Consider the following 23,886-nt stretch of genomic DNA (forward strand, 5'->3'; position numbering starts at 1 on the left):
TTAAATCTGTTTTAGCATTTCATTCAGAGTTTTCTTCTTGATTCTTATGTCATACAATTATTTTGTTGACACTGTTTAAGCTACCATCTGGGGTTGACTTAAGGCTCTAATTTATTATCAACAGTTTAAGTCCTTATAGGAATCCCTTGAGATTCAAATCACACACCAATGATTCTCTCTTTTGAAGTTGCTTCTTGTTGAATGGATGTAGTATCTTGTCTGGGTAACCCATAGAGATATATGGAAACACATACAAGAAGAGCTCCCAGTGCAAATGAAAGTGCTGAAAAGAGAAGAAGAAGAAGAAAACGATGAAAATGGTGAACTTGTGTAGGGCTCACACACATGCACACACACACACCCACACACATGCCAACCCTGGGTATCATCCTTAAGAGTGCCACCCATGGGATGGTGAGATGGCTCAGTGGGTAAGAGCACCCGACTGCTCTTCCGAAGGTCTGGAGTTCAAATCCCAGCAACCACAGGGTGGCTCACAACCATCTGTAACAAGATTTAATGCCCTCTTCTGGATGGTCTGAAGACAGCTACAGTGTACTTACATATAATAAATAAATAAATCTTTAAAAAAAAAAAAAAGTTCACCCAAATCAGGTGCAAAGGACATCTAAAATGCTAAGGGCTTGGACCTGTACAACTTCCTCATCATTTGCTAGAGACTGCTCTAAGCAAACCTGACAAACACAGGAGACCTGTGACATTACCCACATTTGACAGAGCAAGTGTGAGACACTATTATATGATTTCCCCAAGGCTGCTGCTAATAATTACAACAGGCAAGATTTGAACCATACTATAAAATGGTTTTCTACTAATAATGCTCCTGTTTATCAGATGAGTCAATTCCAAAATGAAATGTGATACAAGACAGTGTTTTCCTGTTATACAATGTAAACATTTAACAGATTTTCCTTAGTAGTTTATAGTATAATAATTTGTCAGTGAAAAAAATAACTACTACATAGCTTAAAACCAGCTTGAAACAGTAAGACATTATTGCTCCTTAAGTAATTGAAAAGCTAGATATATATGACATCTAGGGAAAAAACATTAGAGGGATTAGCATAGCAACGGTGCCACCATATCACTGTGCACACCATAAATGAGTGCACACTTAAGTTCAGAACAGAAAGATATAAGGATAGCTCCTCAGACTGTGAACCCCGAAAAACCTGTCGAGTTGTGATGAGACTCAGCCCTAGCACACACCCTTAATCCAAGAGCTTTCTGTTTACTGTGAACAAGATTAAATAGTCAACCACAGGTCAAGAGGAAAGAAGCAACCAGCTGACAAGGAGTGAACACAGAAAAAGCCCACAGTGGGAAGAAGTCAGGGGGATGGGAACTGGGCCGCACAGCAAGGACAAAGGAGGGACATTCAGCTTGAAGAATTAAAGGCAGGGTGGAGAATGGGTTCTTTTCCTTTTGTGACACTGGCTGAGAAGGAAGGTTGGCTGGGTGCTTTCTCTGCCCCTCTGAGCTAGGTTTTCACCCCAGCATCCGGCTCCCAAGTCTGCACTGGTAAAGCTGAACGACTGGGATTTTGTTAAAAAAAACAATTTGCACCCAATGTGATTGGAGAAGAAAAAGCCTACCCACGTTACAGAAGGCAGAGAAAACTGCAGAGGCAGGAAACCTCTGACAGAAAGGAAGCTGCAGAGGGGACATCTTCCTGGGGTCATCTCCAGAGGAAGCATCGGTTCTTCTGCTTTGGCTGGACACACAAGAAGACTCCAAACTGTTGAGAGCCTGAGACAGTGAGTCACAGTAAGCCACCACAAGAGACAAGTTTAGTTATATAGACAGATCTCCTTCTACAATAAAAAATAGGAAACTCTATTTCAGGTCCCTTGAGATCACGGGCAGGACTTGAGGGGATAGAAACGCTACTTGAAAGGCCACCACAGCACTCACTGCAATTGCAGCCACCATAATAAACCCTCCCTACTTTCGGTTGCATTCTTGATATATTTCTTCTCCAAAAAAATTGAAAAAATAGCCATGATAATACAAAGGCTTAAGAGTCAAGAAAAAGTAGAACAGGAAATGCTTAGGTTTGAACCTATGGAACTGAATGAAATGGAGGATCAAGATAGACAGCCCAAGCCGGGCGTGGTGGCACACGCCTTTAATCCCAGCACTCAGGAGGCTGAGGCAGGCGGATTTCTGAGTTCGAGGCTAGCCTGGTCTACAAAGTGAGTTCCAGGACAGCCAGGGCTACACAGAGAAACCCTGTCTCGAAAAACAAAAACAAATAAACAAACAAAAAAGATAGACAGCCCAAAGACACTAGGTAAAAAGCCTGGTTTTCAGGCTTGGAGCTGGGCATGGAATTTGAATCCGTAAGTGTCTAGTTTATATGTAGATTCATAAAGATCTAACTGTACGTTGATAAACAGAAAGGGGGAATGAGATTAGCTGAAAGGCATCAGACTGTAGAAAAAACTGATTAATTAGATCAACTCGTATACTTTAAAGATGTTTTAACATCAGCATGGAAGCCAGGAAATGTGTTAAAAATCCCAGTACTCAGAAAGACAGCAATGAGACAATGCAGAAGCTCATCTTCCATGCAGGAGGACAGTTAAACAAACGACTGGCAGACTGGAAATTCTTATGGACTGCCGCTGAAGGAGAGATGATCAGGGCTGCGGTTAGGAAGGCTCCTCACATCAGTGGAGGATGCTCAGAAGGACATTTGATCGCTAAGTCTGTGGGGCTGATGATGGTGTCTGTTGTAATAGTTGTACTGTTAATATTTAAAATCTTTCCTTCTTATTTAGACAAAAAGAGGGAAAGGTGACAGGACATTTGATCAATCTGTGAACCCCAAGTTTGTATTGTGTACTGGGGAAACCTGTTTCTAGTTGTGGTGTGGTTTAGCTTCAGTACATACCTTTAATCCTAAACAATGAAGGTAAAGTTATTTTGTAGAAGGAAGCAGCCATGTTTGAAAGTGATGTCTAATTGAGTGACAGGCAAAGTGGTGAATCAGAAAGATTTGATAAAACAGGACAGGACAGAGGAAAGGGAAGTTGCTTAGGTGGCAGCACAGAGGGGGGGGGCTGGGGGGCAGGCAGTTTACCAGGAGAGTTTTACAGATACAGGTTGAAGAGAGAAAAAGCTAGACACAGATGAAGAGAGGATGACATGGCGCCAGAAGATTAGAACAGATTGCCAGAGCTAGTTTGAGGCCAAGCACAGCAAAAAATCAGAGGCTGAGAGAGAATCCAGAGTGAGTCAGTCAGCTTGGGGAGGAGTTTGAGCCAGATCAGCTGAGCCGACCAGCTAGTCAGATTCAGAAAGAGCTAGAAGGGGTGAACTTATTCAGCAGTCAGTCTCAGAGGCTGAAAACATTCTAGGCCTAGATAAGATTGTATAGAAGCTTCCTGGACTAGGCCTAGGTTAGCACATGGAGGCAGTTAAGCCTCAGAGACGACAGTTATTAACACCACGTGAATAAAAGATACTTTTACAAAAGCAAAAATGAAAGGAAGCTTCAAAATAGGCCTACATATGTAAGCTACTACTGAAAAGAATTACTTCCCTGAGTCCCTAGTCACACCACAGTGCTCCCCGAGGACCCACAGGGATTGGTTCTACTGCTCCCCTCTGATATTAAAATCTCCATGTCTTATATATAAAAACAGTGCAGCATTGCATATAACCTACACATGCATACCTTTCCCTACAAGTCATTCACAGGTTATGTAAAATATCTACTATAGTGTTTATACTATATAATTATTTATATAATAGGAATTATGGCAAATATACTCATTTTCAGACATATAGTTTCTACCTAATATTTTCTAATCGTGATTGTATCCACAGATGCAGAAGCCATAGTTACATGGTACCAAATGCACAGCCTGACCCACCCAGGGCATCCTGTATCTTAATACTTAAGGCAAGATGGTCCTAACTGTTAAATAACAACAGAGGGGCCCTCTCAACATCGCCTAGAACCAGCACCTTCAGACTTAAGCTCTAGGACGCAGGGGTGCTGTTTAATCACCTTCCCACAGCTGCAAACTATGGAAGAAATTGTAACAAGATTAGGATTACTTTTAATGAGAACTGAAAGAGACCATGAAGTGAGAGGTTCTTCCATGCTAACAACTTAATACAAACGGTGACATACTTATCTGTAATCCAAACAGTAGGACTGAAGCAATGGTAGAAAGAACAATGGCTGCGGCCGCAGAGAAGCCTTTCATGATGTTGTCTGTATACTTCACCACCACAGATGTGTAGAGGCCTCCCACACTAGCAAGGACTTGGGACACATACAAAAAAATAAAATCTTAACACTAAAATAATTAAAGCATTCTAAAGCGCTGAGATGCTTTTCATTCCGAGAGATGACGCACCCGTTTACCTAGGGTAAGGAGAAGCTCCCCGCAGAAGCAGACAGCCAAGGAGTTGTACTAAAGCTGAGTATACAACACTGTCTCTCGGGTGCTTAAAAGACTGTGCGCCGGGCATGGTGGCGCACACCTTTAGTCCCAGCACTCGGGAGGCAGAGGCAGGNGGATTTCTGAGTTCGAGGCCAGCCTGGTCTACAGAGTGAGTTCCAGGACAGCCAGGGCTACACAGAGAAACCCTGTCTCGAAAAACAAACAAAAAAATAAAAATAAAAAAGACTGTGTGCACCACCACTAAATTACATACACTTATTATTAATACATTAATTAGATTCTTTTCATTGTGAAGGTAAAATTTCTTTTGGAAAGCATGCCAATAAAAACAAAGTTACGTATTCCAAACTGGTATTCAGGTATCAGAGGGATAATTCTAAAATGCTTAGGTCAGATATCTAACTTAAAAATGAAAATGAAAACTAAAACCACGCACTGAGACCTCTTATTCCTGGATACTTACAGATAACAAACCAGACGTAATACGTGTAGCCATAGAAGAATCCTTTTTCTTTAATTTCAGCTCCATCTGACAAGTAGGTACCAGCTAACGTCACAGCAATCCCTGACAGGTACATCTGAATGTTTCTCACCCAAAGGGAAGTGTCTGAACTCTTTAAAACTTTTTCAAAATAAACTCCTAGAAGAAAAGAAACGAACATGGAAATATTAAATGAACTAATGGTCTTCTGTTTAGAACATGCCCCAGAGCATTATTTGGGGGATATTCTTATCATTAGTGAAATACACACTTGTTATATAGTTTATGACATGATATATTGAACATTAGCAATTTGCTTTTAGAAAACATAAATTAATAATTAAGAGGAAACTTTATAAACTACATTTGACAAAAGGTTAAACAATCAAGAACAGTTTTTTTCCCTTTACTAAATCGCTCTATTCCTTAATGCCAATAAAAGGTTGGCTGTGACCATCTGTAAGCTACACTATTAGAGTGAACTATCCTACTCATACCCCTTTAATATATGCAGGAATGAATGTGCCCTTACTGTGCAAAGTGATTATCTGCGTATAATCACTCAGATCATGTGTTTTCAATGATATAACCAAAATAAAGTTAATACAACTTTCTGAGTACAGCTGTTGTTCGTTGAAGCATGTCTATAGACAACATCACATTTGTGTGTATATGTATTTTTCCTGCGGCTGGGGATAGGGGTAGGACTCAAATTGTTTTTCTTAGAGAAAAGGAAGTAATAACCTTTTTTACCCCTAAAAAGTCATATACCACTATTTCAAGTTTTAAATTTGGATGAAGGCATATTAAACAAGGACATTGGAGATTTTGATTAAAGACATTTTATGAGTTAGAGGCATGGGAACTATTATTTACCAACTAAAAGGTATAATTAAAAGATTCCTATATTAATCTTTATTTTGAGACATGATCTCACTATGTGGCCCTGGCTGGCCCAGAACTCACTATATGTAGACCAGGCTGGCTTTGAATCTGCCTGCCTGTATCTCTCAGGCCCTGTTACCATAGCCCACAAAAATGCGATTGATATTAATGAGACGATGTTGGAAAGAACCAGACAATAGGAACAAACATAAAATAGATACTATAATTCCAGCTTAGACTTTAAGTCTGGAAACAGCATGTAACTAGTCTGTGATCTGTTACTTAAGTACAGGAGAACTATTAAGCCACCTTCTGTTTCCTCAGTTGCTCAAAAATATTTCTGAAAATCAAAAGAATATTGATTTAGTAAATGAAATTTTTGTTTCTATACGTTGATTTTTAAGAATAAAAGTTTATCCTTGTACTATGGTTAATTAAGTGTATTTTTTTTCTTTTTGTTTATTATTATTTTTTCTTTTTTTTTCTTAATTAAGTGTATTTTTAAAGTCAGCATTTTCTCTTCTCCTATAAAAACATCTTATTTCAAAAAGTATTTTATTTCTATAGCCTTCCTGTTTTCCTAGTAGAAAAGAAAAAGTCACTCTTGAAATAGCGAGAAATAAAGAGATATACAAATATCAGTAATATATTCTTTACTAAAAAGTACTCTTGAGTTTCATACCTTTTGGAGCTATTTTTGCAACACATTTCATTCTTACATAAAGATTCATGTATTTCTTATCTTTTCTTAATTCATTAGAGCAGTGATTGTCCCTAAATGACTCCATACTTTCCCGTTTTCTTGATTTTTTTTGGCTGTTCTTCTTTGATATTAAGCTTGCTAAGGTACACTTCACCCACCTCCTCTCTCTATTCCATAGCTCCTAGTCTGCTGAGCAAAGGAAGAACTTGAGGTTATAGGTAAAGACACTCTGAGCTAGTGTAGCGGTGACCTACAGCAGCAGAGACAAGCTTGAAAATAGTGAACTTTGGGAACTGGGAAGTACTTGTGGTGACCTTCCTGAAGGTCAATTTCCTTCAAAGTCAGAGTCCATTAACTCTCAGTTCTTGGCTAAACCAAGATGGACAAGAATGGCAGAAGTATATTCTGCAATTCTGAAGTCTGAAATAAGTTAAGTCAAGTCACATATTTACTGAGGGAGGGAGGAAATAGCTGACACCAAACACAATAAGAAAGAAGTTAAAACCTTAATGGGAATCAAACTGTTAGGAAAAGCAGCTGGGTGGTAGTGGTGCACACCTTTAATCTTAGCACTCAGGAGGCAGAGGCGAAAGGATCTCTGTGAGTTCAAGCCAGCCTGGTCTAAAGAGTGAGTTCCAGGACAGCCAGAGCTACACAGAGAAACCCTGTCTTGGGAGGAGGGGGGGAACTAAAAAACAAAAATATAAAAATTGAAGAAAGTTACATGATAAAACAGCGGTTTTTCCAACTCACCTGCAAATCCAGAGCACAATACAGCAATAGCTATAGCAACAAAGCCTAACAGTGGATTCTGTGTTACCTGCAATTGTAAGTTTTTAAAAGTTACTTTTAGTAACTGCAAACTGAATTAATCCCATAATCCCAACAGATGACTACAAATATACATGTTGCCAGGCCTAGTGATACACACCTTTAATCCCAGCACTCAGGAAGGGGGCCAGCCAGGGGGGTATATTAGACCTTGTCTTAACAACGACAACAAAAAGCCCACATTATACTTCTACTAAAAGCACACTCCATATCAGATATAACTATAATATAAGAATGATGCAAGAGCAAACAAAATGAAAAGACCAATTTTCAATTTAACCAAAGCATTTAAGTTGAAAGCATTTCTTGAACACAAAGTTTTACATAGTTGACCTAACTGCTAATTTTAAGCTCTGCTTCTCCCCTGACCCAAAGCATCAGTCTGGCCTGAAGAGACCATGAGTCCAGTAGACAGCAAGCAAGCTAAATCAAAGTTTCCCTTTTCCCTTTTTCCTGGTGGCAACCAGAAGGTAGCAATCCATATTTAGGATGGGCCGTCTCAATGATTCAATAATTCAAATAATCTGATTTTTAAAATCCCATCCTAGCTAAATAGACAACCGAGCCATCAGACACCACAGAAACAGACCCTCCAGCTTAGTCAAGCCTTCAGCTGACTACAGCATTAGCTAGCTTAAACTAGAACCATCAGGTTAAGATACCCTCAAGTACTTGACCCATAAAACTTAAAACCAAATATTTTAGTAAGCAAGAAAAACATAAAGCTAAACTAAGAGGTCTAAAGATGGTATAGGCCACAGACTCTCCACGCCAGAAAACCTAACAGTCAAAAGAAAACTAGCAATGGACAGAAACCAGAAAAGGGAAAAAAAAAAAATCAAGGGCCTAACAATAACCATTTCAAAGTTGTTTTTAAGCTCCTAGACCAGTTTGTTTTACTCTCTCACATTCAAAGAATTGTAGTCTGAAAAAAAAAAAAAAAAAAAAAAAAGACAACAAAACTGGATTCCAAAGCCCTTTAACTTCCCTGCAACCCCCATTTAAAAAAAAAAAAAAATCTACTTTTAACACAGGGTGAATGGTGAACCAGCTTTACAGATACACAAAATGTTAGAGGAAGAGACAGAGGAAAAGACCCAGAAGAAGTCTTCTTCCATAATGAATAGCAGAATATCTTGGCAAAGCCAACAGTAGACAAATCAGTTACTTAATTCAGATCATTGTTGAAAATTGAGACCATTTCTTTCTCTGGACTCTCGAGGGTTTTGATGATGCTCTGTGGTTCCCGATTCTTGACTATTGTCAAGTTACAGTCTTTAATCTCAAGATAACAACAGTAGGAAAGAAACTGAAATTTGGAAAGCCAAGAGTCTGAGCTCCAACTTTCTAAGTTCTTAAAATATTATTAATGTAATTCTTACCCCCAAAAAGTAGCCCACTGTTACAAGGTAGTAAGGAACGAATGTATGCAAAAATTCCTATCCACATGGTAGGTATTCCACAAAAGACAACTTTCTCATCTGACAAGATGGGTTTAAATGCAAATACTGGTTTAGTATAAACTAGCTATACAAACATGGTGTTATATAATATCAATTGAATATAACCACAAATTGATTGTACGCTGGGTTCACAGAGCTCTAGTATTAGAAACAAAGGAATGGTAGCAAGCTATGTCCAGAATGATCCAGGCAGGATCTAGAAACAGAATCAAGTTTTAGGGCATACTATGGAACAATGACAGAATAATACATCTGGAAGCAAAATACTGGGCAGTGCTAAGCCAGGGCTCAGGAAGTCTCTCCCTAGGAACCAGACCACAGAAATAAACAAGTTTAACTGGGGAGAGAGGACACCTGAAGAGTAGGGATGTGACCTTACCCTCGAACATTTACAAGTTCATCCTAAGAAATTAGTATTTTCATCATTGTGACATAAAGAACAATGACTATAGCACTCAAAAAAAATTCAGTTAAGTATCTTCCGAGTCAGCACTGAAACCTTTACATAAAGGGCTACCTTTTTATTGTTTTCCTATCCTCATCAGAACATGGCCGCTTACATCACTATCACTGACAGTGGGCATACTGCCAGGGGCTATAGGTTGAAGGAGAGTGAACACTGGATGGAGAAAGCCTTACCCAGCATTTCCAAAAGAGGACTTAAAACATCTAGAAACGACAGCACAAGAAGCCTGCAGTTTTAGTCACAGGTTTCCTATTAACTATCTCTGGACAAGTTATCTCAGCTGATTGGACTTAATTTCTGTGGTGGTTTAAATGAAAATCCTTCATAGGCTCAGATGTTTGAATTGTAGTCCTGTGTTGGTAGCAGATTCGGGTAGCCTTGGGAAGTGTGGCTTTGAAGTAGAAAGTACGTCAGTTCAATCTGTAAGCTTCAAGTTGGAGCTTCTCCAGCCACACTGCCTACAACTGTTACCTACACTTCATCATCATGGACTCAACGCCTGGGTCCGTGAGTCTGGATAAATGCTTCCATACACTGCCTTGTCATGGTGTTTTATCACAGCAATAGAAAAGCTACTCATGCGATTTTGTTATCCATAAAACACAAAAACAAAGCAGGAGGCATATACTGAAGGGCATCTCCTGCCTTGGCCCAGAAAGCCAATCATACTAGTTACTCTCCTATTCCACCGCTGTGATACACCCTCGTGACCAAGACAACTAATAGAAGAGTGGGTTTCCTTTGGGCTTCAGCAGTTCAAAAGGATAAGAGTTCATAACCATCGCAGTGGGAAGGCAGCAAGGAGGCATGGCGGCAGAGCAGCAGAGAGCTCACATCTGGAGCAGAAGCACTAATCACTGCAGAGAGAACTGAACTGGGGATAATGCCTGGCTTTTAAAAACCCCAAAGCCTGCTCCTAATAGCACACTTCCTCCAGCAAGGCCACATCTCCTAAGCCTTCCTCAACAGCTGATCAAGTGCATGGTCTATGGGAGGCATCTCATTTAAGCCACCATATTATGATCCTCAGTAACTATATCATTCTAAGTGGGGAGGGGAGCCCAACTATAAAGCAAAACACATTTTAAATCAAAAGTAAGATTACACGTTACGTCCATCCGAGTGACTGGAGGGAACAGAGCAGATGCTGTGTGAGAAGGGTCCTACTTTACCTGTGGTATAGATTTTGTCCCTTACCACGACTTTTGTAGCTCGGGCTGGTTCCCACTGTACGAGTGTGACCCCACCACATAGCATGAAAACTGAAATCCACTGTAATTTGCTGAGTGTTCGATTTAACATTAAAACAGTACATAAAGCAGTGCAGGGAATCTTCAGTTGATAGGTCACCTACAAACAAAGCAACAGGCAATACATTCATCTAATGTTAGTCCTTTAAGAAATATCTCATCATTAACAGAATTAAGAAAATACTTGTGAATGTAGTAGAAGGTTAATAAATCTTTCTCCATTTAAACAAAATTCAATGATCTCAAATCCCAGATTTTTAGTTCCTATATTTTTCTTTTGAGACAGGATCTTGCTATGTAACCATGGCTGGCATTGAACTCACAGAGAGATAGGATGGTGGGACTAAAGGCATGCACTACCATGTCCCACAAAGCAGTTTTGAATCATTAACTCAGCTTACCTGGTACACTGCTGCATCCAGATTACTGAGAGCTAGAAAAGCCATGTTGTTCTGCACAGCATACACCAGTGATGGCACACTCAACTTCGCCAGTTCCTTGGGGCTCCCCAAGACGTTTTCACTTAATGAGGCTTTAAATCTACCCAAACTGCCAGTTTCTCTTCAAAAACAAAAGAGGAAAGGAAGGAATGGTAAGGCAGAAAGCTAAGCAGCCTTTCCCGACCCGGTGCTAGGTGCTGAAGCCAGTCTTGGGCATGCTAAGCAGGTAATCAATCCACTGAGCTCCATCCTCAACCTTCTGTTTTTGAGGCAGGCTCTTCCAGCTCCACCTCCCATGTGCTGAGGTCACAGGCATGCACCACCATGTCTGTAGTACTCTGATAATGAGAATCCTTCACACACAGTTAACTTTCTGATGTAATTCAGAGTGCATGCTTAAGAATTATGCCCGACTAGTTTTAGACTTATTAAGAGAAACAGACCTAAAATTTATTCCCACTTTAAAAAACACATTTCTACTTAGGAAAAAAAAAAGTATAACAAGTAGGATTATCGCCAAAACCTTCTGGTGAGAGTTCCAAGAAATTTTAAGTCCATTAAGTAAAGAATATCAGAACTGCTGACAAACTATTACCCATAGAGAGTAACCCTCTGCCACTTCAACTCTGTCGTGTCCAATGTACCTCAATATCTTTGTAACTGACCAGGGAACATATCATATCTTTAAATTGTCCTTCAAATTATACATTTAGTGCAAAATAGAGAAGACTATATTGGTTCTACAACTCGGACCTGAAAGCAAGTGATTCTTATTTATAGATTTACTCATTGATGATTAAATGGGTAATAAATCTTTATATAAACACTCTCAAAATGTATCAAATCTGTATAATTCTATAATAAATTTAAATAACTGATTAACCTCAATAAAAAGTAAACTATATCTGTAATGTACAAAAAAAAAAAAAAAAGCGAAAAGCCCCTTGGTTATTGGTTATGCATGGTCTTAAAACCCATCCACCCCACCCCATCCCTATCACCCCCCAAAGAAGACTGCTTAATCTGGCTTATACAGCTACCCAAAACCACACATTTGCTTCCTAAATACAAAAATAAAAATGTATTTTATAATAAGTATCAATATTCCTCAAAACATGCTTTATCAAAATTATCAAAATGGTCCTAAATGCCATTGAGAGTGCCCTGAAAGGACCATATTCATGTTTACAGTGATCACAGCGTGCCTGTGGTGTTTATTAATATTAGAATCAACACCTGAAAATATTTCTTATATTTAAATGCTGCAGGAGCGATTGCGTTAAGTTCTGGGGATGGCAACAAAATTTTTGTCCATTATATCAATTATATAGTATATATACTATTTACTTGAACATCTTAATCAGAGTACAAAGAACAATATTTCAATTACTTTCTCCTCTGTTAAAAAAAAAGCAAACCCTACGGAGGGATCAAGTCAGGCATGATGGTTAGTTTTAACTGTCAGTTTGACGAAATCTAGTATCACCTGGGAAGCGGGTCTCGATGGGAGATTTTCTGGGTTGAGCTGATCTGTGGAAAATCCTCATTGTGTTCATTAAGGTGAGAAAACCCAGCGACTGTAGGTATCGCCGTTCCTTCAGAGGGTGATTCTCATATGTGCTAAGAGTAAGGAAGTAAGCTAGGCACCAGCGAGCCTGCGTTCCCTGTTCTGAGTGTGGACACCAGCTGCCTCTAGCTACTGCCACGGTGACTTCCCTGCCAGGACTATAACCTAAATGGAAGCTTGAGAGGACAGTTGTCTCAGACATATATTTTGTGTACCCTATAGAGTTTGTAAACACCATTGTATCCTGGCAACTACACTGTATTGGTCCTGGCTGTTGCCACTAGAGTCTGTTTCTGATAAAGGGATAAAAGTCTGATTGCTCTCATTAAACTGCCACAGCTTAAACTTTGCTGTGGCCCCTCCCGCCAGCTTGGTTTCATTCCTCACAGCCATATCAGGTGACCTTGGCCTAGTAAGTATGCATTGTATCCTCTGTTATGTAGTAGGAGAAAACTGGAAAGAAACCAATGTCTGTGAGTGATGATTGGCATACATTGGAGAGAGATTTCTGTGTTCTGATGTAAAGAATTTATGTGTGAAAAATGATAATGAAACAAGTATAAAAACTAAGGTGGAACACAATAGGTCGTGTCTAGCATAATACCCAGTGTCTAGCAGCTTCGTGCACATAACTGAAATTCACTAATTAGACTACATGAGCGTGGTCAAAGAACCCATTAATACATTCTTCCTCACGTCTCTTCTTTTCTTCTTAAAGTTCTGATTTCTGGTTGAAATAAGTATAATTTTATATTCCAAGCAAAGTGGAGAACTATGATTAAAATCAGTAAGAATGGAGGAATCCTAAATTAAGTAAAACAGATATCATTACTTCAAATGTATAAGAAACTTATATTTCAGAAGAGAAGAGAACCTACAACACACATCATTCATTACATGACGTAACACTTAAAGCAAAAGAACTATATACAGATTACTGGACACCAGTGAGTTTGGAATTAGAAACTTCTTAAGTTTTATCACATTTGTTTACTTGGGTGTGTGTGCATGCCCGTTTCTGCATGCCACAGTGCTCACGTATGAGTTAGTTCATCCCTCCAACCTGTGAACCTAAGGGTCAAATTTGGGTCATCAGACTTGGCAGCAAGCACTTTTGCCAGCTGTAGAAGCATCAGGACAGCCCAGAAATGTTCTCCATTAATTAGTGTATTTCTTTCCTTTACATCCCAATCACAGCTTCCTCTCCCTCTAGGCTCATCTTCTACTGAGGCTTACAAAGGCAGCCCAGTTGGGGGAAAGGAACAGAGTTAAAGACAGCCCCTGCTGTTGCTTTAGGAGTCCCACATGAAGACCCAGCTGCACATGTTACATATGTGCAGAGGGCCTAGGTCCAGCCCATGCATGTTCTGGCTGGCAGTTCAGTCTCTGTGAGCCCCTATGCCCAGGTTAGTTGATTCTGCAGGTTTTCTTGTGGTGCCCCTGACCTCTCTGGCTCCTTCAATCCTCCCCCTCCCCCTCCACAAGATTCTTCAAACTCTACCTAATGTTTCAGTTCAGAAAATTTTAATCTATTACCTATTTCAAGACTAAACACATTAGTAGGTTTTTTGAGACAGGGTTTCTCTGTATAGCCCTGGCTGTCCTGGAACTCACTCTGTAGACCAGGCTGGACTCAAACTCAGAAATCCACCTGCCTCTGCCTCCCAAGTGCTGGGATTAAAGGCGTGCCACCAAACCCAGCTAATTAGTAAATATCTTGAGGATAGCACAAGCTAAGCTTATCAACACTGCAGAAGGAACAAGTATGGGTAATGGGGGATGTGAAAACTGGTGGTGCTGAACATAAATCTTCTGACGACACAGTGGTACCATGCAGAGAAATGGGCATACGCGAGTGTGTATGTCTGCACAGGGGTACACTCCCTAGCTGTGTCTGCCTAGCTCAGCAGCTGATACTCAACCTTCCTAATATTGGGACCCTTTCATATAGTTCAAGTTGTGATGCCCCCGAACCATGAACTTTTTTCATTGCTACTTCCTAACTGTAATTTTGCTACTGTTATGAATCATAATGTAAATATCTGATATCCGATCCCTAACGGGGCTTTGATCCCCAAAGGGGTCTCAATCTACAGGTTGAGAACCGCCGGCCTAGAAAGGCCAGTAATAGCAGCAACACTAATAATACCCACATTCCTGCATCTAAATAGAGGGAGAGCGGGGGATTTACAAAGGACCAAGGGATCCTTTTTTTAAACAAACAAACAAACAAACCTGTAAATTCAGGTCGGGATAAGACCGCATGAAGTAAACCACTTGCAGGCTATGATCTGTCCCTCAGTCTGCCTGCTTCGTGCTGCACGTCTCACATTCTAATGCTGATTGCTGGGGATGCTCCTGTTCAAAATGGCCACGACTACAGTGCTAACGTAAAAAGGACCTACTGTTCTAAGTGTCTCCAGGCTATATGCAATATGAAGAAAATGTATACAGTAAATAAGCTTCATTTACACAAGGGTCACAGTAAGCCATGAGTTTAATGTCGATTAATCAGTAACATTTAATACATGCATTAGCTTTTCCTTACTGTAACAAAATAGTGCACCTGTAGAAAGTAAGGGTTTATTTTGGATCAAAGTTTGGAGGTTTCAGTTAGCCCGCTGCTCTGGGCTAGACGGCTCATTACATTAGGAACACAGTACCCCACACCTGTTCACCTTGTGGCGGAGAAGTAAATGAGAGAAGAGACCAGGGTCCCACAGTTACTAGAGCCAAGCTGGGGATGAGGCCTTCAATAGACCACAGCACAAGCCTTTAGTGAACACTGAGGATCTTAACTACAGCCTCAGCTTTTAAACTGAAACCCACATAAAATGAGGCTACGTACTGATCCATTCAGCCGCACCTCGTCATAAAGAGCAGAGAAAGGAATACGCTGTTCCTTCTCTCTTTTCTCATTTAAATAGTAGTTCCAAACATTTTAATAATTATCTCCAGAGAGAGAATACTGTTGCTACTATGAACACCAAGAAAAATAATTTCTTTTTGACATCTGAAAAATTATTTTAACATTACGGTAACAAATTTTCAAACAAATATAAATTCAAAATGTGAATCAGCTTTGGCTTTTTTGAGACAACATCTCCGAAAGCTTCTGATTTTTATCCATCGCAGTAAAGCACTGCTGTCCAACCTGTGTGTGTGTCAGTGTGTTGCAAGTGTGACAGGTCCACATCACCTGTGTGCTCGGTGCCCACGGAACCATCGGCTGGAGCTGTGCTGACAGCTCTAAGATGTCATGTGGGTGCTAAGAACTGAATCAGGGTCCTCTGCAAGAGCGGCCACCTCCAGTTCCCATAAGACTATTCTTACTCATGTCGGTCGGTGTGTGAATGCCACCTGTGTATGTGCCCACAGAGGCCAGAAGAGGGCACCAAGTACAGATCAGCAGCTGGAGTAACAGAAGGCTGTGAGCTGCCCAACATGGGCACTGGGAACTGAACTTGGGTCCTCAGGAAAAGCAGTAAGCACTGGTACACCTCCAGGCCCACTCTCCTATACCCTATGGTGTGGTCAGGGGCTGTGCTTTTATTATTTTGGTTTTGGACTTTGTGCTTCTTTTCTGTTTTCCTTTTTCTTTTTTCTTTTGTTGTTGTTGTTGTTATTGTTGTTTGATTGTTTTGAGGACAAGTCTCATTATGTAGCCCTAGCTAGCCTAGAGCTCTAGATATAGACCAGGCTAGCCTGGTACCCACAGAAACCCACTTGATTCTGTCTCCTGAGTGCTGAAAATAAAAAAAAAAAACTGTGCACCACCATGCCTTTTAAGTACTGAAGTAACTTCCAGTTTACCTTTGACCCGTTTTTTTTTTTTTTACTATTTTACATTTATTTATTTATTTATTCAGTGTGTGTGTGTGTGCGTGTGCATGCGTGCGTGTGTGTGTGTGTGTGTGTGTGTGTGTGTGTGTAGGCACATCAAGCGGATCATCAGTTCTCTTCATTCCCTATGGGCCCCAGAGGTCAAGCCCGGATTGTCAGGCTTAGCAGCAAGCATCTTTACCCAATGGACAGTCTCACCGACTACTGTTTTAAAAATTACTGGTTTACATATGTATATAAAGAAATGGCAGCACTGAGAGTATCTGGCTATTTTTAATATTTTTTCAGAACTTATACTACTAAACCTAAATGTTTTTTGGTTTTAAAATAGTTACCTAACACAAAATGAGTTTTATTTATGGGGTATATATGGGTAAGTTGCAGAAAATAAGACAAACTTGCTAAGTTATAACAAATGCTTGCTAATCTTTAAATACTGGCTTCTAAAATGTGTAACACTTACAAAACTATAATTTGAGTTCTGATACATGGCAGCAGATACCTGCTATTTCAGCACTAAGGAGCTCCAGGCAAGAGAACTGTGAGCTATAGAAAGTTTAAAGCCAGTCTAAGACAAAAAGTGGTAATAAATATAAAATAGTCTATATTTGAATTCCTGAGTTAAAATATTTCTGTCCCTTTACTTTGGCAAACCCTACATTTTTCCAAAAGGAAGCTCAGTTGTAAGACTATATAGAGTGCTATGTGGAGATTGTTCTGGAATTTTAAACACTGACTTTTGTCAATGAAACGCTGCCTTGTAGAGGTATAGTTAAGAACTCCCAGCTGGGATCATCCAGATGAAGAATGACAGAATAAAAGATAAATTTCTGGAAAAATTCCATGGACGGAGTAGGATTTTCCTACACTTGTACATGAGTGCCTCTGCCCGTAAGATAAATTTAAAATTCAAATATTTTAAACCCTTCTAACCATCCACCTCAAGTTCCTCTTTCTGTTTTTTTCTCCCTCCCCAGACCACTGCTAGTGTATCCTTCTTCTCATGAACTTGGGAAATCATTTGTCTTATTATTTTATTTTACTTTGTTTTTCTGTCTCTCCCACTAAACTGTTTGAAGAAGACAGGGGTCACATCGATTTCAACCCTGTATACCCTCCACCTGGAAACTGTTCAACAAAGTTCATGAGACAAGTTTAGAAATGTTTCAATGTAATTTACCTGTTTCTGCATAAAAGCCATCACTTACTGTTTCCCACTCTCACCAGTATACATGGGACTTACAAGAACTCTCACCTGTATGCATGGCTCTTACATGAACTCTCACCAGCCCCAATGCTTTAAATAGTTAGATCCTCACCTCATAAATCCCCATGTCACTTACAAGCAGGGTTTTATTTAATTCTTATTTAATTCACCCTGTGTTATCTCCTCCAGAGGAAAAAAATGAAAAAAAAAAAAAAAAAGCTCCAAGGAAGACACAAGCACATAAAGCCAGGAGTCATCCAGCTCTGTCCGGTTTGGAATCCTTGTTGTTACCTCCCTGTTTCCTGCCCCTTCAGCGAAACTGATGGTGCTGCTGACTCAAAGCACAGAGCTGTCACATGTCAGCAGAGTAACCTTGAGGCACTTCATATGCTGCACTGATAAAGCATACCATATCAGTGTATTTAAAAACAGAATGACTGCAAAGCACCTGGCACTTAACACAGGAGGCACCCATAATATGTTTATGACTATCATATATTCCTCTAGATCTTTTTCCCTGTAAGGGTCAAATAACATGTAGTTTAGGTTTCATGAACAATATAGTTAGTTCCTTTTACAGAAAACCAAAGAGCACATGGGACAAACTGCATCTGGGCTATAAATCACCATTGCCAATCTCTACCTTAAAATTAGCATTAAAAGAGAGTTCTTCAATTTCAACATCATCAGCACTGGGGCTAGACGCGCCCGTGTTTTCAAGGGCTGTTGTAGGCACTGTGTGACAGCTAGAATTCCCCTCTATCCACCAGATGCCAGTGCATGCCTATTCTGACAACGAAAACTGTGCCTCCTAGGAGGCAAAAACTGTCCTGAGCAGAAAAGTACAGCTGCAGAACAATCTAATACGGAAAAGCGTGACTTGAATTTTCAATAGTAGCTGGGAGGAAAAAAATGATTTAACTTTCCGGAAGTATCGTTACTTACTTAGCTAACAGGCCAACACTTATCAGTAACTTTATGACCTCGGTGACACACACGGCGGTGGTGGAGAAGTAGAGTTCTTCCGCTACTGTCCTTGTGTATCTCAAAGCTACGGTATAAGCTGCAGCCACGAGAGTCATCACCGTCAAGCAGTACAGCTTGAAGAATAAACTGACGTTTTCTGCAAAATATGTGCAACAAAAGTGTTATTATGTGTGTGTATAATGCTAATCAACTAGTTAGTCCTTGGGGCTTTCCAACTTCTAGCACCAATTTTTTTTTTTTAATATGACATAGAAAACTCGATTTCCAAGTAATACTTTCCAATTACATGAACATAAGATACTGCTGACTTTAAAACTCCATACAAATTAGGCAAAGATACTGTTTAGTGCACCCAACTAACTATACAATTACATGGCATACAAATCTTAGTTTATTTTAAATATGTATGTACATATATAATGAATACATATATAACTATGATCCCAAACCTGTGAAAATGAAGTATCAAGGCAACTGTAATACATTCTAAATCTCAAGACGCTAGGAAAGGGACTTGAGGCCCGCCTGGCTACATCTGTCATGCCAATGACTGGCTTGGTCGACTTGGTCTCTGTTTGGCTGTTCCTGCCTCCCTTCCTCACCACCTCACCCACACTGCTCCTAGCTCTACCCTCAGTCAGAAAGGACACACTTTCCTCATTACCTGTGGATAAGGCACAGATAGCTGTGCTCCTCTGCTAGCCTCTAAATATGCTCTTGAAGATAACAGAACGTAAACGAAAGGATACCTGAGTGACAAAAATGCAACTGAAGATAACTGCAGAGGCAGGCGATCCTGGACAGTAACAAACATCCCTAGGAAACTACTGCTCTGCAACAATGTAATCCATGCCGATGCGACTTCATAACCAGGCTTGGGTCAGATCCTAAGACTGACACTCTCTCTCTCTGTCTCTCTCTCTCTCTGTCTCTCTCTCTCTCTCTCTCTCTCTGTCTCTCTCTGTCTCTCTCTCTCTCTCTCTCTCTCTCTCACACACACACACACACATGACATAAACATAGAATTAAATTAAAATAAAGAACAAATTACATCTAACTTGTTTGACTACATTGTCTGAAAGTGAATTGGTTAACACAGAGTACTTAGAAAATCCTCTATAAAACTTGAAATGCAGGATATAGCAGTCATCACTCAGGGGCCAAAAACAGTCAGTCCAACACCTTTGGTAAATTTACAAGCACTGGGGAGTCCGGTTTCCGCTTTCTTGCTTCCTGCTCTGAAACTGCCAACACCCAAGGCTCGAACTATTTCTTCTTTCTTTTCATGACAAAATTTAGAGTATCGTGTTAGATTTATATGAGAAAACCAATATCCACAATTGTTTTTTTTTTTTATTAATTATAAATGAATCTAATCCTTGTCATTGAGATCTACTGAGAATGGAGTTACATTTGATCTGCTAGGTGTTCAGAGTTAGTGTTTTGTCATCAGATTAGTAACAAGTGTCCCCCTGGAAACATTGTTCTTAGTTCATGGGTTTTACATAATCCTAAGGATGCCAAGTGACTCCTCCTCTGGGATGCTAGTTATTAACTGACGTCTTATGTACTAGACATGATTTTGTTCACTCCTTTGGAAGCCTAATCATAGGTAATTATACCTAATCATAGGTAAATAAAATAGGTGTTTCAAACAGATATGATTGTTTACACAAGAACCTAAGGAAGCAGTGTCTTCATGTAAACATTTCCTCCTTGGTGAACTAAAGCATGATTTGTAAGTTGTAAGCAGATTCTTAAAATTAAACCAAAGAAGTAGTACAATAGAGAAGAAGAAATATGTCATATAACTATGTATCTTTCCTTCCTAAATGATCCAATCAGCCAGCTCAGCAATGCTTATGTAAAGGGCACTGAGGAAGTGCTACAATACTTCCATTGTTCTAAAATTTTCTTATGAAAGGGTTTATGACTCCAGAAATATGGAGCAATAACATTTAATCCGTCAGTACAAGAACTGCACCATCCATGTTTTTATAGGGTAGTTCAGAATGACGTTACACTTTCAAGTGAACGGTTGGAAAAATGTTAAAGTCCTATCTCAAGACACATGGAAATAATAGTAAGTTAAAATTAGGAGACAGCTATGGTCATCTGCCTGAATTATCTTGCCTATAGTTGTAGGGTTCAGCAGCTATGGCGGAGACTAGCACCTCTCTACAGATAGACTGCCCATCCATGAACTGAAATTATCAATATTCTTATAACTAAGAAGGGAAAACTCAAATCACTTTTTTTTTTTTTTTTTTTTTTTTTTTNTGGCCATGTTATAGGTTCCTGGTTCAAAAAAGCAAGATAATTTAAATACTAAAGATGTTTAACTCCAGAAAACATACTACTTTTTTTTCCCTTTCCTTGAGACAGGGTCTCTATGTAGCTCTCGTTGGCCTGGTACTTGCTATGTAGAACAAGCTGACCTTGAACTCATACAGTTCTGCATGTCTCTGCCTCCTAAGTGCTGGGATTAATAGACATAAGCCATTATCATGGTATTATTTTTTAAGACATCCATAATGAAAAGGTCCGCAAATGTAATTCTTGAAAATAATTACTAATCAAAGTAGAAAACTCTAAGTTTAGATACTATAAAACATAGATGACTTTGGTATGTAATAAATACCCCTTTAGAAGCACATTTCAACTTTGTAACCATGATTTTCACTTACATTTCAGTTTACCATAAGATCAAAACATTTCTTCTACAACTCTTCATTTTCCAGTATGAAACTTCATTTATTATGAATGTCAGTGTTCCCGGGTAATATAAAAATTCATGGTACGCAACTATTTTAAATTATCCTAAGAATTCAAATCATACTATGCCATTAACTAGAAACCTAGCCCACTAATCATCCAGTACCACCTTTGCTGAGAATCTGTTACCTTCCACAGCATTTGTTTCTGGGTGGGGAATATCCCCCAGAACAGTCGGTCTGGAGTTATCCTTTTGTTTTCCACTTACATTTTCTGGGGACTATTATTGTCAGACCCGAAAGCTTGGACATTTCAGGAAATAGCAGGTAAGTAATCTTTAAGATGACTCTAAGGAGGTATAGATACTGCATTTCATTAGGATAAAAAGTGCAACACACCCAAATGTAACAAAGTATGTACTGGCAAGAAGTCTAAATCTGTAAACAACCCTTGCAGGTACTGATCTGCCTGCTGCATCTTTTAAGTGTTCATTTGTCAATCACCCTACTTTTCCTATTATATCCCTTCCGGTATGCTACAGGATTTATCTGAAATGGGACAATCCACCGTTGTCATGTAAGTGTAAGAAAACTTACGTGACGCCTGATGTTAAATGTCAACTCCCCCTCCCCCAAAGATAAATAATTTCACATCCACGCAAAAGAATATTCTTTAAATGCTTGTCCAACATTTATTTAGACGTAAAGCCAGTGCTCGTTGGGGAAATGGTGAAAAAAACCAAAAACAAACAAACAAAATTTTTAAAAGGCGACGTTGTCGCTAGGCACGAGGGCACAGACCACTTATCCCAGCGCTTGGGAAACTGAGGCAGGAAGATCTCCCCGAGTTTGAAGCCAAGGTGGGCTATAGGATGAGACCACGCAGTGTCGGTTCCTGCTTTAAAAATAAATAAATACAAATTTGCCACCGCCTTTTGGCCCGTCCTAGCCACGGTGCTACAGAATAAAAACCTCAGCCTTGGGTCCAACCTACATAAGGACGGCCACCACTGCCCTGGCCAGACGGCTCGCCCTCGGGAGGAGCAGCGCGCGCCCCCTCAAACCCAGGGCTCCGAACCACAGGCTCGCTCCCGGCAGGGACCTGGCCGGCGCCCGGGCGGCTCACTGCAGCGGCGTGCCGGGGCAGCCCGCAGCCGCTCCCCGCAGGGACGGCGCGGCCCCCCGTAGCCGGCCCGGCCCGCACATCCCCCGGGCCGCCGTTCCCTAGCGACCGCCCGCAGCCCGGCCTCACCTCTCGCCGGAGCCATGGTGCCGAGAGAGTCTGCGGAACTGACGCCCCTGCGGCCATAGAGACGCGCCGGCCTAGAGAGCCCGCCGCACCACACGCGCGAGGAGGAAGCGGGGGCCGCGGCGGAAGCCGCGCGGCGTGCGGAGCGACGGGTCTGGGAGACTCGGTCCTGCGGGGGCTCGGAGAACCGCAGCTTCCGGTCGGCCGAGGGGGCGGAGTCAAGGCGGCCGAGCGTCTCCTCCGGGCGATCGATCGATCGCTGACCGAGACCTCCGAGAGGATGGGGCTGCAAGGAGGATTCTGAAATGCTCTCGGTTATTCCTTTGTGTGAAGACCGTTAGAGAGGCTCCGAGAACTCGAGCTTTTATAACTTTCAACGCCTTCACGGGCCTTCCATGGTTACCTCGTGGATAAATTTAGTAGATGTTACATACTGCTCGGAAGTTTTGTGTCTGTCTTCATCATCCTTACTGTCACTGTCTAGCCTGACTTGGTAACTCCATGATCTTCAGGCAACAAAAAGACCTCAGGCACTTCAACCGCTGTAATGGCTACTGTGACTAGAGGATGTTATTAGAAAATAACCCCGGGTTGAAGTGGCTCATGTTCAAAATATCTATATTGATGTGGGGTTGGAGGCCCACGCACGTAATCCTCATATTTGAGAGGAGGCTCAGACGGGGAAAATCTGCAATCAAGGGCAGTCTGGGCCACTTAGTGAGACGCTGTCAAGCACACAGCAAAAGATAGGTATTGACTTTAAAACTACAGAGATAGCGTCAGTCCTGACAGTAATAGGGATACAGGGTTCTGAAATAATAGCTTCCACCTTGAGTAGCATTGTCATTTTGAAAAATCCTCTTTGGTGAGTTTTGGGGTGCATGTTATAAACCATTCTGTAGCTATTGAATGTCCGTACAAATATATATTTCACATCTTAACATGACTGGAAAACTTTAATTCCTTATCATATATTACTATGATGTAGAAAATGCCCCCCAGATAGACTTTTTTTTTTTTTTTTTNNGACAGGGTTTCTCTGTATAGCCCTGGCTGTCCTGGAACTCACTTTGTAGACCAGGCTGGCCTCGAACTCAGAAATCCACCTGCCTCTGCCTCCCGAGTGCTGGGATTAAAGGCGTGAGTCACCATGCCCGGCTTTTTTTTTTTTTTTTTTAAAGGAGTTAGACGACTCACACATCTTGGGCAAATAGGCTGGAATTAAGTTACACAGCCCAAGAGCTGACTCCCCAGAGTTTGACATTCATTTATCTCATTTGGGAATAATATTAGGCTTTTATTTGGCTGCATGTGTGCTCACTAGTGCTAATCACTTTTTCCTGTGGTTGGAATACTTC

General features: G+C 40.6%; 1 protein-coding gene across 1 annotated transcript; it reads right to left on the reverse strand.

Moving 5' to 3' along the window:
- On the reverse strand, positions 1-22,711 carry Slc35a1 (solute carrier family 35 member A1). The gene is made up of 8 exons (XM_021222236.1): positions 22,532-22,711; positions 18,524-18,701; positions 10,923-11,082; positions 10,469-10,621; positions 7,265-7,331; positions 4,906-5,082; positions 4,166-4,300; positions 1-283 (listed from the first exon to the last, which is right to left on the reverse strand). Exons 1-8 carry the CDS (start codon positions 22,545-22,547, stop codon positions 159-161), a joined length of 1,011 nt encoding a protein of 336 aa, XP_021077895.1. The 5' UTR covers positions 22,548-22,711; the 3' UTR covers positions 1-158.
- Between the last annotated feature and the right edge of the window lie 1,175 nt (positions 22,712-23,886).

Source organism: Mus pahari, chromosome 22 (assembly GCF_900095145.1).
Source record: "Mus pahari chromosome 22, PAHARI_EIJ_v1.1, whole genome shotgun sequence".
NCBI classification, from domain to species: Eukaryota; Metazoa; Chordata; class Mammalia; order Rodentia; family Muridae; genus Mus; species Mus pahari.

What these genes read in the sequence shown, in the direction of transcription:
- Slc35a1 (XM_021222236.1), bottom strand. An exon ending in TGGATGCAGCAGTGTACCAG is followed by an intron (nt 10,622 to 10,922) that starts GTAAGCTGAGTT and finishes CTTTGTTTGTAG; the next exon opens with GTGACCTATCAACTGAAGAT. An exon ending in CCCGAGCTACAAAAGTCGTG is followed by an intron (nt 7,332 to 10,468) that starts GTAAGGGACAAA and finishes TTACAATTGCAG; the next exon opens with GTAACACAGAATCCACTGTT.